The 14,531-nt window shown below is 34.0% G+C and overlaps 2 protein-coding genes across 5 annotated transcripts; one reads left to right on the forward strand and one right to left on the reverse strand.

The window, feature by feature from the left end:
- The first annotated feature begins 1,371 nt into the window (after positions 1–1,371).
- On the forward strand, positions 1,372–11,604 carry LOC148236063 (uncharacterized). Of its 4 annotated transcripts, none has more exons than XM_088184195.1 (16): positions 1,372–1,533; positions 1,786–2,081; positions 4,814–4,890; positions 5,280–5,402; positions 5,479–5,699; positions 7,220–7,360; positions 7,430–8,103; positions 8,165–8,391; positions 8,453–8,622; positions 8,696–8,851; positions 9,232–9,540; positions 9,605–9,827; positions 9,898–10,352; positions 10,421–10,648; positions 10,720–10,857; positions 10,922–11,604. In XM_088184195.1, the coding sequence occupies exons 2-16, from the start codon at positions 1,790–1,792 to the stop codon at positions 11,085–11,087; spliced, it is 3,600 nt and encodes a 1,199-aa protein (XP_088040321.1). In that variant the 5' UTR covers positions 1,372–1,533; positions 1,786–1,789; the 3' UTR covers positions 11,088–11,604. The 4 variants fall into 4 exon arrangements, with proteins under 4 accessions (XP_088040321.1, XP_088040322.1, XP_088040323.1 ...); XM_088184196.1 differs by having other exon boundaries at positions 8,171–8,391; XM_088184197.1 differs by lacking the exons at positions 1,372–1,533; positions 1,786–2,081; positions 4,814–4,890; positions 5,280–5,402; positions 5,479–5,699 and adding exons at positions 5,860–6,213; positions 6,424–6,856.
- Positions 11,605–11,641: 37 nt separating this feature from the next.
- Positions 11,642–14,194, reverse strand: LOC148236064 (mannose-P-dolichol utilization defect 1 protein homolog). The gene is made up of 5 exons (XM_088184199.1): positions 14,087–14,194; positions 13,716–13,809; positions 13,411–13,609; positions 13,147–13,351; positions 11,642–11,963 (listed from the first exon to the last, which is right to left on the reverse strand). The coding sequence occupies exons 2-5, from the start codon at positions 13,798–13,800 to the stop codon at positions 11,715–11,717; spliced, it is 738 nt and encodes a 245-aa protein (XP_088040325.1). The 5' UTR covers positions 13,801–13,809; positions 14,087–14,194; the 3' UTR covers positions 11,642–11,714.
- Between the last annotated feature and the right edge of the window lie 337 nt (positions 14,195–14,531).

Raw genomic sequence — 14,531 nt, forward strand, 5'->3', positions numbered from 1 at the left:
AGTTGAATACCAACTGGATACACATTTACATTATAATTGTGTCTTGTATCTATGATAAACACATATTTTTGAGGCTACTTTAAAATATTTTACTTACAGACAAATTGAAAACTCTTCCTAAAAAAGAAAAAAGAAAATTCATATTTTACATGTGAAATTAAATTACTTTTATTGTACATTTTAAATTACACATTCTTATTTTTTTAGTGTTTCTTATATTTGTAGATATTTTTGCATTATTTTATTGGACTTATATCAAGTAGGCAATTTTATGACTGTGATTATAACAAGATGTTTGTAGATAATAACTACATTTATTTATTTTTTTATCATCGTGTTTTTTTTTTTTATTTGAGTCGGATTTGTTCTTTAATTAATTATTTGGGTTCCTATGCATTTTTATCCTGTGTTGACAAAAAATTGATTTTTTTGTATGAGTTCAAACTGACACACAGTGCAGCGCAGGCCACGAGAAATATCAACTTTAGATTTAACGAGGGTATTATTAGTCAGAGAACTGTAAGACGTTGATTGGAAAAATTTCTTACTGACGATATTAACCTTTAAAATGAGCCCCGTGAAAGACCTACATCATCTGTTAATAAATAAATTTCGAGCGATATTTCTCAATGATAATGCGAGACCTCATACTTTATTAATTATTGTTGCAAAATTAAACGAATTACTATTGGAGATTTTGTCTCATCCTCCATATTCGTATGACCTTTGCCGTACAGATTTTTTACAGGATTACAATAAGCCTTAAACTACTTTTTATTTACACAGACTACATATATAGTACAACAAAATATAGCAGTTTTGCTCTAAACCACTAGTAAATCAATCTGAGACAATTTGCTCTAAATAACTAGTAAATCAAGCGTGACGAATAAATATTCGTGCTTAAGGTCAACAAGTAGACAGCTTATTACTATTTATAAAGATGGTTGATACACCAGCACTATATAGGTATTAGGTATGGTCGGTAAAATATCTGTACTGAAAACAAACTACAAAAGTCTTTCAAAGGGTTTTCGTGAATTTTTACCCCCTCCCCCCTCCTCCTTCCCGTACATATTGCTTTCTATGTCACAAGATGTCATGGAGCCAGACTCCTGTTTGTTTCACACTACCACAATTCCGCTGACACTCATTTATGGAAGCCGCCATAGAGCTTAGCTTGAAATTAGCAAAAACATATATTAAAATAATATAAATAGTTGAGATTTTTTTTATCAAATACCAATTTATGTTTGAAACGGTGCTATTTTATTACAATCAAATATCATTTTTATTATCTATTCATAAAAATATTTGTACTTTATGTAAAAGTTAATGGCCAGTAGGCGTTGCGTTAAGGCCCTCGTAGCTATATTCGGTCGCGGTCCACGCTCGCCGGGTGCGAATTTACGCTGTTCTTCCGACTTGTGTGTTGAGCTCCGAATTCGTTTCATACATAGTTTACTGAGTGCCTGGTGCTCCTCTGAACCCGGGACTCAGCTCCCGCGGGCCCGGAGCCTGCGTTCCAGCAAGGTAGCTTCGATTTTACATTCAAAATGGCGTCGGCCTCGTGTCAGGCGTAGTAAAGTTAGCGACGCCTTTGTTCTCTTATCTCTCTTCGTTATTCCGGCTTATTATGGCTTTTTTATTACTTTCGCGCATAAAATATTCCAATATGTATTGATAAGTAGTGGACCTTGATTCTATCGACTTTTGATCTATGCACACTCGCTCAATACACAGATCCTAACTAAATATTTTTTCTTATTGGTATTTGTTTTATAGCACCATGGATCCCGAGCCGACGCTAGATCCCGCGCTCGTCTCGCAGACGATAAACTTTCATGGACAACAATTGCAAAAGATGTGGGAGAACGAACGAGGTGAAAGCGAACTGTCCAAGTTGGATCAGATCGACTTTGCAGCCTATCAGGGTCGCCAGAAAAACTTCCAAGACAGGGGCAAGCGTGTGATGTTGCATCAGTTTATCGCTAAAGAAGCTTCGGCGCTGTTTGACTCTAATTTACTGGCAGAGCCCTCGGCGTGTACTACAGCAGTCGATACTAACATCCCTGAAGATCGTATGTATATTTTATTATAATACTTTACTAAATTAATAAAATGTTATACTAATGTTTTGTTATTTAACGATGATGATCTCATATTTTACGACTAAACCATAATGGAATAATAAAATGGTAGATTTTACAAGATTAGTGATCCAATTTTATAGAATCCTAGTATTCGTTCTCTGCAATCTGTCAAATAGCACTTATTGGAATTTGATTCACTTATATCTATCTGGTCATCAATTACTAAAACGCGTACAAAATATATTTATTGTATATATTAATTATAAACGTATAAACATTCCATATGCATTAAATTTGCTGTGATATTTATTTAGGGAGCGTAACCCTAGGGGTGGTTGACCTCGCGGCCAATGAGACTCCTGGTCGAATCCTATTAGACTGTTTATTATTTTATATTTACAAGTTTATTATGGACGAATACGGCGTGACGTTTCTCGTGATGTCGGAGTTCGTGCAGTTGATGATGCTCAGGATGGCTCAAACTGCATGCGACAGGTGTCAGGAATGTCAGCTGGGGGCGCGTAGCTGGTTCCTCAGGAAGGCTGCTGGTCGTCTTTTGCCGCTGATTCCGGTCTCTGTCTCGTGCCTCAGCATCTCGCTTGACCGCCTTGGGCTCTCTGCCAAGGTCTTGTGTCAACTGCGGATCAACTGCCGTCTCCTCGTCGGAGTCCGGGCTTATATTCTTTTAGGGGATGCACCCTTGCTGGCCAATCACGCTTGTGCGTCGATCTCCTAGCCAATCGCTGGAGTCGCTTCGTAGAATTCGAGAAATCGGATGTTGCATATTTGGAAGCGAGTTTTTGCTTGCTCTGACTTTCGAATTCTACGGAAAGGGTTTGCTGTTGTGATGATTAATTGCATCCGCACCGTTTAGTCACAAAAGTGATTCTCTTAACGACCCATGTTGTGTGGTCAAAAGAAATCCCTCTTGTGCCATGATGTTTGTCTCATTATTAATGGTGAACATTCTTGGTTACGGGCATTAACAATGAGACAATTGCCCTTTTTTTGTCCGTTACTATTCATGGTGATCGACAGTCGCCACATTTATTTTGAAAATGTTTAATAACATATTAAATTAATCGGTATGAAAAATATATAGATAATAATTCCACATTCTTAAGATTATGCATCGGCTTGCAAATTGTTTTTGCTAGTAATTCCTTCTAATAAAATATATTCACATTTATAATATATATTTTTGTTAAAACTCAATCGAGTACCACTGTTATTAGTGTTTCGTATCTAGTGACCAATTTTTACTTAGCCGAAAACAAACGGGAATGAGATATTTATAGTGTTCTTTATTATTTGTCTTATTTGCAGTCAGATTAGTTCACCATTTTCTTTTCTGGGTTTTTACTTTTTACTGACACTAACACATAGGATGTTACAGTGTCAAACAAAAGATTTCCATATCCTTTTTTGTATGTAACACAATGCAGCGCAGGCGACAGGAAATATCAATTTGCGATTTGGCGAGATTACTGTTAGTCAGAGAAATGTAGGATGTTACTTCAAAATAATTTTACTGACATATTAATTTCCAAAATGAGCCCTGTGAAAATCCTCTGCTGTTTTGCTGTTGCCTGAAAAATATTGAGAAACGCTTGAAACTAGTCCACAAACAACTCTTCAGACATTTTTTATGACGTCTGGGGTGAAAAAAATTGCCAAATGGGTACTGTGTGATTTGGCTGAATGAACAGTAATGTTTCGAAGTCTTCTTCGTTAGTTCTCAGAAGCAATAGGAAACTAATTTTTAGGAAAATCGTAACATGCAATAAGGAAAATGTGTATAGCTGGAAAAACATAAAAAAATAACCAAAAGAGATTAGACAGCAAAGAAGATCTAGAACTGGGGTGGCCAACCTGCGGCCTGCCTTGAACATTTTTCTGGCCCGCGAGATTCATCACACTTTTACAAAATATATTTTTTATGTTCGCCAATACACTAGACAATTTTTCACTCCAAAAAAATATCTATAGTGGATCTAAATCTAATATGTGGATATATAATTTTATATATGGCCCGCAAGATCATTTGGGTTGGCCACCCCTGCTCTAGAATATGCATCGAAACCGAATTTGCACCTGAAAAAAAATATAGTTGTATTCTAGGGGATTTATTCATTGATCGTTTTTTTAAACCAAACGAGACTTGCATGAAAATCGAAACCATGTATAGAAAATAGAATGTTAACCATAAAACATCCAATGCTAATAAACAGACATTGAGCTATACACTCACTACTGTTGCAAAATGAAGTGAATTAAATTTGAAAATTTTACTGCATCCCCTATTTTCCACTGACCTTTTCCCTATAGATCCTTTAGAATTATTGCTTTGAAATACAAAATTTAGTAACTATTACAAATAAAAAATTCAGCAGTCAGTGATATTATAAAAGCCTTGGACAAATTCACAACCTCTAAAAATAAAAGACTTAAATATCAAATTTTTAACTGTATAATTTACTAATTACGTGACTTTTTATGAAAATTAATTCAGCACTTATAAAATCTATTTTTTATTGAGCGTGGGATAAATCCGAATTTCGCACTTAAGAGTCGTACACCGTGATTCAGATTTATCCGCACCTAGCACATAAAGGGTTAAAAAATTGACTACTTCATATGAAACAATCTAATATAATTGCATATGATCTAACTAAAAAGAATCCTAATATGTGTTTTAAGATGCTTTATTCATTTTTCAGATATATACGCTTTAATGCCGCCTTTTGAGTCATTTATGAATGTCGATAAGGGAGCAAAATTAAGACACTTTTTCGAGGTAAATATAAATATCTTTACAACCTACATATATTGATCCACTGACGTTATGGTGTATAAAAGTAACTCATACTTCATGAATAATATCATTTTGTTCCATTTTTAGTTACACAATAATTTAAAAAGTAGATATTCATAAATTTAACACTTACATTGACCAATTTAGACCGTATTAATGCTCTTCTTACATTTCACACAAAATAAACTGGAACGGTTTGTTGGTCTTATATCCTTATTGCTACTACATACAGAACATCTAGTCTGTATCTAGTATAATCGTGGATTTCACCAAATTGTGAATTTCACTGGTTATCAATAAGAAGCTAACTTAACTATATAGAATTAATTTATAGGTACCCATTATTTAATACAAAAAAAAATATATTTCAGAATCTTCAATCTGGAGACCTGATTATTGGCACGGTGATCAATAGAAGCGCTACGGGAATGATGTTGAAGGTTCTTTGTATGGTGGCACCTACATTTCGTTACGTCGCTGATATCAATGTTAAGGTAATAAAATATTTCATTATAGCAATTTTAAATACAATAAAAAAATATTACGATAAGATTTGTTATCTTTTTACAGGCTTTTGTATCAATTTCAAACGTGATACCGGCAGTTGATAAGAAAAATGTGTCTCGCAACTATATCATTAACGATTTTGTATGTTGCGAAGTACTCGAAGTCATTCCGGACACAGACAAAATATCCTGCGGTATGAAGGGGATCACTAGGAGTTCCGAGGATCCGAGCCCAAAGCCTCCGCTCGGATTGATCAGTAGTGATGATTTTCCACCGATACACAAGTACGCTTTATATTTGTTTATTTTACTTTTAATGATTTTTGTATAACGTAATTAGTATTTTATATATGAGTATAGTTATGTTTTTATGCTTTTATATATGAATTCTGCTATTTATTTAAGAGCCTTATCACAATTAAACATGCCTTCCTCTCATACATAGGAATTCTCCATATTATAAAATATTGCTACTCCTGAATAAATTGAGACGTTATCACATGAAATGATTAAACGATGTATAAAATGCCCATGAGAATTTAACGCAGTCGCTGATGTATTCGGAAACAAAAGGCAATAATAACCATGTTTGCCTACATTTGAGAAGATACACTATCGGCGCTAAATTAATGGATATGAATTCCACGCAAACGTTCGCAATGTGGAAAGAAATGATAATTTAGACACGGAAAAAGGAACCGTATAAAAGATTCTACACAGATTCAATGACTAGTGGCTTTAACATGACAATCCATAGAATATATGCCATTAGTTAAAAGTATTGTTTCATCATGTTAAGGTGAATTTTATTTTAATATATGAAATAAATGGATATCTTTTTTATATTATATACATATATTTTGTATGTCCTATATTTCCGTGCCTATCTAACTTTTTTTACTATTATGTATTAAATGTTACTCAGTTGTATATTAAATTTTGGGAGAGGGAAATTACAATTACGTAATATATTATGGACACATGATTAAACATAAATTTAACGTTTCAGCAAAAAAAATGTGAATGCAAAAATCAGTCAATCGCCCGTCTAATACGTGTATTATTGTTTTAAAAACTTGACAATGAGAGGCTTATGTTTATAAAGATCGTCGTCTAATGACCATTATATTTTTATATGCTGCATTATGGAAGACGTTAACGAAAACCCAAACAGGAAGAACGCTATAATATACACATGAAGTGGGTGATTTGGGCTTCGTAAGAACAAATGGGAAATAGGGAATCTCTTTTCTAGGTATTTCGACCAATTGTTGCGGTAACCACATAAAACACACACTGCCGACCGAATGTTATCCAACTTATTTTGCTATTTTAATTAATTTTGGAAGCGTATCGACAAATCGATTTTGTGTGTGTGTACAATGTATTGTTCCATAGATATGAATAGATTGCAATATATTTTCAAATTCTGTATTATAAAGGTGAGAAAAGCAGGGTGTCACATTTATTGCTCTTATTTTTAACATAAGTATGACTACTAGACAAATGTAAATATATTATTATTATTATATTATTCATATTTGATTATGTTTTAAAAAAACTTATCAATGAAATGTCGTTTTCATATCACTTAATGACGGATTAATGTAACGTTTTATAAATGCCGCACAAATGGTTCATTCCAAATGTGTTAATTTTATTGAAAATTGAATTCAATAGTTTTATTTTTTTCATAATTTTTATTGTGTTATATAGTATACATATTACATACAATATATAAAAATCTATAAATATAAATACATGTTTCTGTGTAATGTGCGTACTAATTACTTTTAAATTCACAGAAAAACTGGCGATATGAAAGGAGAGAGCTACGAAGCTGTGCTCGAAAAAAGTCCCGGCTTTAACAATCCGAACTGTGTCTCGTACCTATCTGATTTGTTGGGTATATCGTCGATGCATTGCACAAACTTTTTATCTCTGAGGTGCTTCTTCATTTTTTGTTCAATTATTTAAATTTATTTACATATTGTTAATAATCAATATTTTTAAAGGGGCGGGTTTCCAACAGAAGAGTATGCCGACGAACTGCGACAGGCGCAGGCTAGTAAATGGGCGTTTAGATCCGTAGCGGAAGGAATCGAGCATTTCAAAGCAGGAAGGCATTCGGAAGCCTTCCAATGCTTAAACAAAGCACTGAACATCGATCCGCGGAACGTAGAAGGTCTCGTCGCCCGCGGAGCCCTCTATGCTAATAGTGGAACGTTCAAGAAGGCCATCGAAGATTTTGAGACGTCTTTGAAATTAAATCCTAATCACGCAAATGCTAGGAAATACATGGGCGAAACGCTAGTGGCGCTCGGTCGCAGTTATGAAGACGAAAACAAATTGGCAGAAGCTCAGAAAGCGTACGAAGATTGCCTTGCGATCATACCGTTTCACGAAGAAGCGAAGAGCTCCCTAGACTTTTTGAAAAATAAGACTAATTCATCGAAGCCTCTGATCGAACCTACCGAGCTCGTTTTACCCGGTACTAAAGAATACGAAATGAAGGAAACACTCAAGCAGCTTCTCAACCTCACTGACAAAAAGGAGAAAAAATCTAAACGTAAGAAGAAGGGCAAAGGAAAAAAGAAGCACCGATCCAGCAGTTCTAGTTCGAGCTCCAGTGAGTCTTCGAGCGAAGATTCCAGCTCAGAGTCCTCGACTTCAACGTCCGATTCGAGTGGTGTGTAAATCCCATTTATTTTATTCAATCTTGCCTATTTTCGTGAAATACTTAATTTTAGGTGCAGAAGGCGGTGGTCATCATAAAAAGAAGAGAAGGTCTCGATCGTCCGCCAAGAAACAGCGTTCATTGTCTCCGTTGAGCAAAAGAATGGAAAAAAATAACAGTTCTCAATTTAACCATCCCTACGGTTGGACGGGTCAGCAGCCCGTTCCCACTCCTGCTCAAAATATTGAACAGCCTGCTGTACCTCATGTCAATACTCAAGATCTGGACTATGAGATGAAAGTAAGATCACAAATATCTTTAATAATATTGAACGTAGATTATAATATCCCTGAATTTATAGGTGCGTAAGTTTTTGGAAACGACTAAAGAGGACTCGGATTATGAAGAAAAAGTTCGTAAATTGTTGGAGGAAACAGCGCGTTACAAACGAGATAGAAAGCTTCAAGAGCTCGGTACTCAAGAACACGAGAAGAGCAGCAAAGCTAGAAGGAAGGCAAAGAAAGAATCAAAGTAAATATATTTTAATATATATTATTTAAATTTTTTATTGTCTTTTATTAATTAATTATATCACTTTCAATAGGAAAAGTAAAAAAGAGTCGAAAAGAAAACGCAAGGAGCGAGAGCGTGATGAGCGCCGTAAAGCAAAACTGGCCCAGCGTACTTCTACTTCCACGGGAGATTACTTGCGCGATTTTGATCAAAATATGGACGATAAAAAGTTTAGAGATGCTTTGAGGTATAGTGCAATACGTTTAGGTGAAGCACAGTGATGTGACACTAGTATTTTTATGGAAATTGTTGCCATTGTTGTAAAATTGTAATTTTTATATTTTTTACAAAAAGAAAAACATAATGTAATAATAAACGTATATTGCATGTGCTTTAAAAAAATAAGTTTTTTCCCAAGATCTCTAATTCCAAAAATATCTTTGTTTCGTATTTTTTTAATTATCTTTTTATCATCTAAATTGGTTTTTCTGAAAATAAAGTATAATAAATAACACAGGTAGTGCAGAGAATATTTTAGTTATCAAATCTGTCAATTCCTCCAAAGCATATGTCACACTTTAAATAAAACATATTTTTTGATTTAATATATATTTTAATTTTTTTTAGAAAAGAACTTTCTCAAAAACCTGCCGATGAGAAAAGGCGCAACAAAAAAGATGCTAGTCCAGATAGTAACGATTACGATAAAAAACATGGTCCTGGAAAAAGGATTCTGGAAAACATCCCAGATTTAGAGGAATTGGAATCTAAATTAACAGCTTATTATGCCAAAGTTGAAAAGGACACGGGGCTTACTAAAAGGCAAGATAATGGACGACAAAATAGTGACATGTTCGATCAATCCAGATCTGCTAGTCCCGATGTTTCAATGGAAAAGCCCAAAATGAAACTGAATTTAAATACGTCCAAGGATAAGTGAGTATTATTTTGTCTTTCAGTTTTGTCATATACCACAGTTTCAATGTTTACTTTGTATCAGATCTAAGAAGAGAGAACTGCCTCGTCCGACATACAAGAACGATAGCAAAGCTTATGCTTTCGACGAAAGCTCTGAGGAATCTGAAGAATCTGCAGACCCTATGAATAAAGGAAAAAAACCATCACCTGATGATAAAAATATAAGCATAAGACGCGCAATGGCACTTAAGGAACCTATTCCTCTCAAGCATAGTGTAGAACCAGAACCACCAGGAACTGAAGAGGTATTTATTTTTATTTTTTCATGTAATAAAATATACATATATTATTATAATCTTTTTTTTATTTACATAGGTAAGACCGCCTATCAAAAATGTCGTGCTGGATAAATTCGGTTCATTCCGCCTTGTGCAAGAAGGAGAGAATGCAGCCGGAATACCCATGTCTGTTCCTTTGCCGCCGGGACAACCTACGGGCGGAAGACCAAGACCTCCGGAGCCGAGAAGAAGACCCAGATCACCTCCTCATGGCAGAAGTCGATCTCGAGAATCTTCAGGTGGAGGCAGAGACGATAGACGCGATAAAAAATCTCCTCATAAACGTTCTTCAAGAAGTCGATCTCGTCCAAGAAAATATCGTTCTCACACTTCGGGATCAAGATCCTCTTCTTCCGGATCAAGAAGGCACAACCGCCGCAGCCGTTCAATGGGATCTCGCTCACCCGGTTCAAGATCTGAAGGTAGTCGTTCTCCTGGCAGTCGGAGTCGATCTAGGTCGCGTTCCAGGTCTCGCTCTCTTTCGAGAGACAGGTATATATATATAAAAATATGAATTTAGGTACGTAACAAACTATTCAAATTTTTTTATTGTTATAAAGATTCCGACGCGTTAATAGACGTGGAGGATGGCGGGGTCGCGGATACGATCGTGGAACTTATTATAAGCCTCGATTCCAACCGTACGGTCAACGCGGCGGTCGAGGACCACGTGGTTCGGGTGATAATTTCCGCAGAGATGATCGAAGATTTGATTGGCGCGATGGACGCGGTCGTGGACGTCCTTATCGCCCTAGGCAACGAGGAAATAATCGTGGAAGACCATTCAGGTATGTATCGTTTATTACTTTTATCACATTTTTTATTTCTAATATGATTAAATATTAATCTATAATTTTAGGGGAGGATATCGTGATTATAGAGATCGTCGTATGAGGTTCTCTAGATCCAGGAGCCCGGAGGTTAGCAGACGACACAGTCGCAGCTATTCACCGGAAGAAAATGCCCGTAGACATCAAGATAAAGATAAAGTCGAAAGGTAAATTATCATAAATCATTAAGTATATTCAAATAAATTTTTACTGATCAAATTCGATTTTTAGATATTCGGAACGCGATGGAGGTAGAAGCGAAGGTGAATACGAAGAAGAACGTTATGTTGATAGGAAAGAATATGACGGAAAGTGGGCCGATAACGGAGAACATGGAGCGATGCCCGAACAAGAAAAGAACGTCGAAGTCAGCACATCATCCAAAGGAGAAAATTAATAATATTCATAAGTTACTTAATTTTTTATTTTTACAATTCTTTTCCTGTGCAATGTACGCGTCCCCATATAACTTAATTGTATATGGTATAAAATTTCTTTCAAATGTAATCAATATTTAACTGTTACATTCCTGAAATTTATCATGTTTTTCTCAGCACTTTGTGAAAGTTTTACATCAACAATAATCTTACAAAGTACAAATGCTGTTCGATTTTGAAGAAAAGTATGAATTGTAAATAGCATTTACTCCTTTTTAATATTTTATAATCTGAATAATGATTTTACAGTTCTACAAATTATAATGCTAGGGTGCACGGTTTTGTCTTTGAAATTTGTATAAAATTAATATTTTATGTTAATTTTGATTGAGTATAAAAGTGTTTATTAATGTTTTACTTTGTGTCGCACCTGGGTATTGACTGGTTTTGTGTTATCGATCATTTATAATATATTTGACAGCATATTTTATCGCTCTATATCTGTCATTGATACAAATAAACATTAGATATAAATAATATACGAGTATTTAATTTCCCTCAGTAAAAGAATGTGTAAAACTCTAAAGATTTTATTCGTTGGAAATAGAAATAAATACATAATATATAACAATTATTAATTATTCCAATCAGTCTTTTTTGGAATGTTTTTGTTTTTTCTTTGTCGGTTTCTCTACGTTCCAATACCAAATTAACTGCCCTACGATTAAGCAGTTCACTGAAGACGCGATGCAATATGTCAGGATCAAGATGAAGTCTCCTGTCTCTTGGATTGATGTGAAGATACGTGCTGTCGAGCCGAAGAGCAACATGAAGCAAGTGATCGCTGATAATTGACCTGTGCTGCCATTTTTATAATTTGTGTAGGCCTGGATCATCTGTAAAGAGACAAATTTTAACCAATACTTCCCTTGATTTACAATTACAAAATATTTTTTATATTCTGATTTAATATTCTAATAATAACAGTAGCTACAAGATAAGATAATAAAATTATCTATGATTTTTACAAAACGCACTAGACCTCAACACAGTGATTGTTTATTATTACAGTGATTGTTTCCTGATTATTTTTCTAGCAAAAAATAATTAAATAAAGATTGCTTCATTTCTGAGATAAAATTATTGATTATTATTGTGTAAACAAATAATTTAGGTTCTTAAATTATGTACTATGAATAATTGCTCAGTAAAACGTGAATGATTTGGATTATTTTTTTTTCAATTATACTATTAGTCAAGATAGTATTACATTTGAATCAATTTCGTTGACTTAAAAAATTGTTATGACACATTTGATCGTTTTATTGCTAAATGAAAAAAATCATAAGGAAACACCCTCTGCTAAGAAAACATATACCGACTGACAAAGCTTTAGGATATAATTAAAATAACAGCTCGGTGATGTTAAAAGACCGATCCAAGATACGCCTGAAACTATCCGATGTTTAAAAGGAAATAGCTACGCTTTTGAGATGAAAGGTATTATTTCTGACGAAAGAAATAGCTAAGATCTTTTATTTATTTACATACATGTGTAGGGATTTACATTTATACAAACAAGAATCTATTAATATTTTTTTATGAAATGATAAAACAATAATACTCTTTATAGAGCCTTTGAAAAGTTAACAGAAATATTTCCAACACAAACAACTGATGAAAAATGAAGACAATAGTCCACTGAGTTATGTAACATTAAATGTGTAAAACGAAATCTATAAGAATATCAGCGTAAGAAAAGGGACAATATGATTATAAATAAAAGAACTTTCGTATAAAACTATAGTGGAATTTACGCATCCATTAAACACCATCTTTAGACTGAAATACATGACTAAACAATGCAAGATAGTTGAAATGATTATGATACCAAAACTGACAATATAACTTAATTTCTGTCAATATCAATTCTTTATTCTAGTTATTTCCAAACTATTTGAGAAACTGCTTCTTGAGCACCTCGACACATACAGTTGAATATCAAATTGATGTTGCAATAGAATGCTCTGAATTCAAGGCTTGGCAATTAATTTAAAATAACCTGAAAAGCATATTTACCTTCCCGAAGAAAACGACTGGTATGTTGCAAGCTTGGAGGGCCCATAAAACTTGAATTGGAACAATACCACTCATGAGCACCAACAAAATGCCAAAATATCCTATTATGTATACAACAGCGCCGCTTTTATTGCCATCATAAAACATAACAAATGCACAAATCGCTGATGTTTGTATAGATAAGAAAATTCCATCTCCCCATGCGCTACAAAAAACATATTTTATTATTTTATAGTTTTATGTAAATCTTTTTTTTTGTCATACCTAAAAGGAAACTCTTTGACGAAACTATAAGCCACTGTAGCTGTGATGGCGAACAATTCCATATTGACACCGATTATGTTTATTCCCTTGCCGCTCCCATCTTTGGTGATTTTCAAGATTTGCGGCACTTTGACCGTGACCGATCCGGCAATGATCAACAATCCGAGAACTTTGCTAATCGAGCTTTTGAAGCACGGCACTGAAACGTAAATAACAATGATCGATTGATTTTCCAACCGTGAAAGGTCAGCCACTCGAGCGCAGAATTTGTGTCGAATAGAAAAAAAAACGATTTAACAACTCACCATCTAAGAAATTTACTTTTAAGAAATATTCGTCGAAGCATTGCTCCGATAGAACCATCAACAGTAAACTTCTAATATACTCCATCTTGGCCACCTGCAATTTTATGTTTCATTAATATTCTGTTATTAATCATACACAAGCACTGTACAAATAATTTCGTTTTTGAGGAAAATTGCCGCACAAAAGTAACACTCGATCAAGGGTCAAAGTCGCAATTGAAAATTTTTATGAAAAATCCATCTTTCCTTTGTTAATTATTAAAAAAAATACCGTTAGTTCAATCGCATCGCAATTTTAATATGGAGGAAAGATTTTCAATGCGACATTATTACGTAATTCGTATCTACGTGTAAATTGATAAAATATTAACCCTTTAATAGCGAAGCCTGCGAATAGTCACGCCGGTCGGCAACGAATGAAACTTTGACTGTCAATATATCAGTGTTGCCATTTCGTACCACAAAATTGGATATTGCGGTATTATTATATATTTTCTTTTAAAATTATAAATATTATAATACATTTTTTGTTTGAGGCATACCTTACATTTTAAGCAAGTTAATAGTTTTTATTTAAAAATACTTTTTATACTCATCTCTTAAAAGCGAGTCATATATTTTTATTGAATTAAAAGTAATATTTCGATTTTAAAAATGTACAATATGTGGTTGTATACTTAATCAGTATTGTGTAAACTATATGTTAACTATATTAAGCTTTCTCTTAATTAAGTGTATTTCTAGTTTCACGGGTGACTGGGATTTCCATAAAGAATGTATTAAAAAAATTTTAAAAGGTCTTTTATATCGGCGTTA

This window comes from Plectrocnemia conspersa, unplaced genomic scaffold (assembly GCF_051122295.1).
Source record: "Plectrocnemia conspersa isolate PC_06_02 unplaced genomic scaffold, ASM5112229v1 ptg000004l, whole genome shotgun sequence".
NCBI lineage: Eukaryota > Metazoa > Arthropoda > Insecta > Trichoptera > Polycentropodidae > Plectrocnemia > Plectrocnemia conspersa.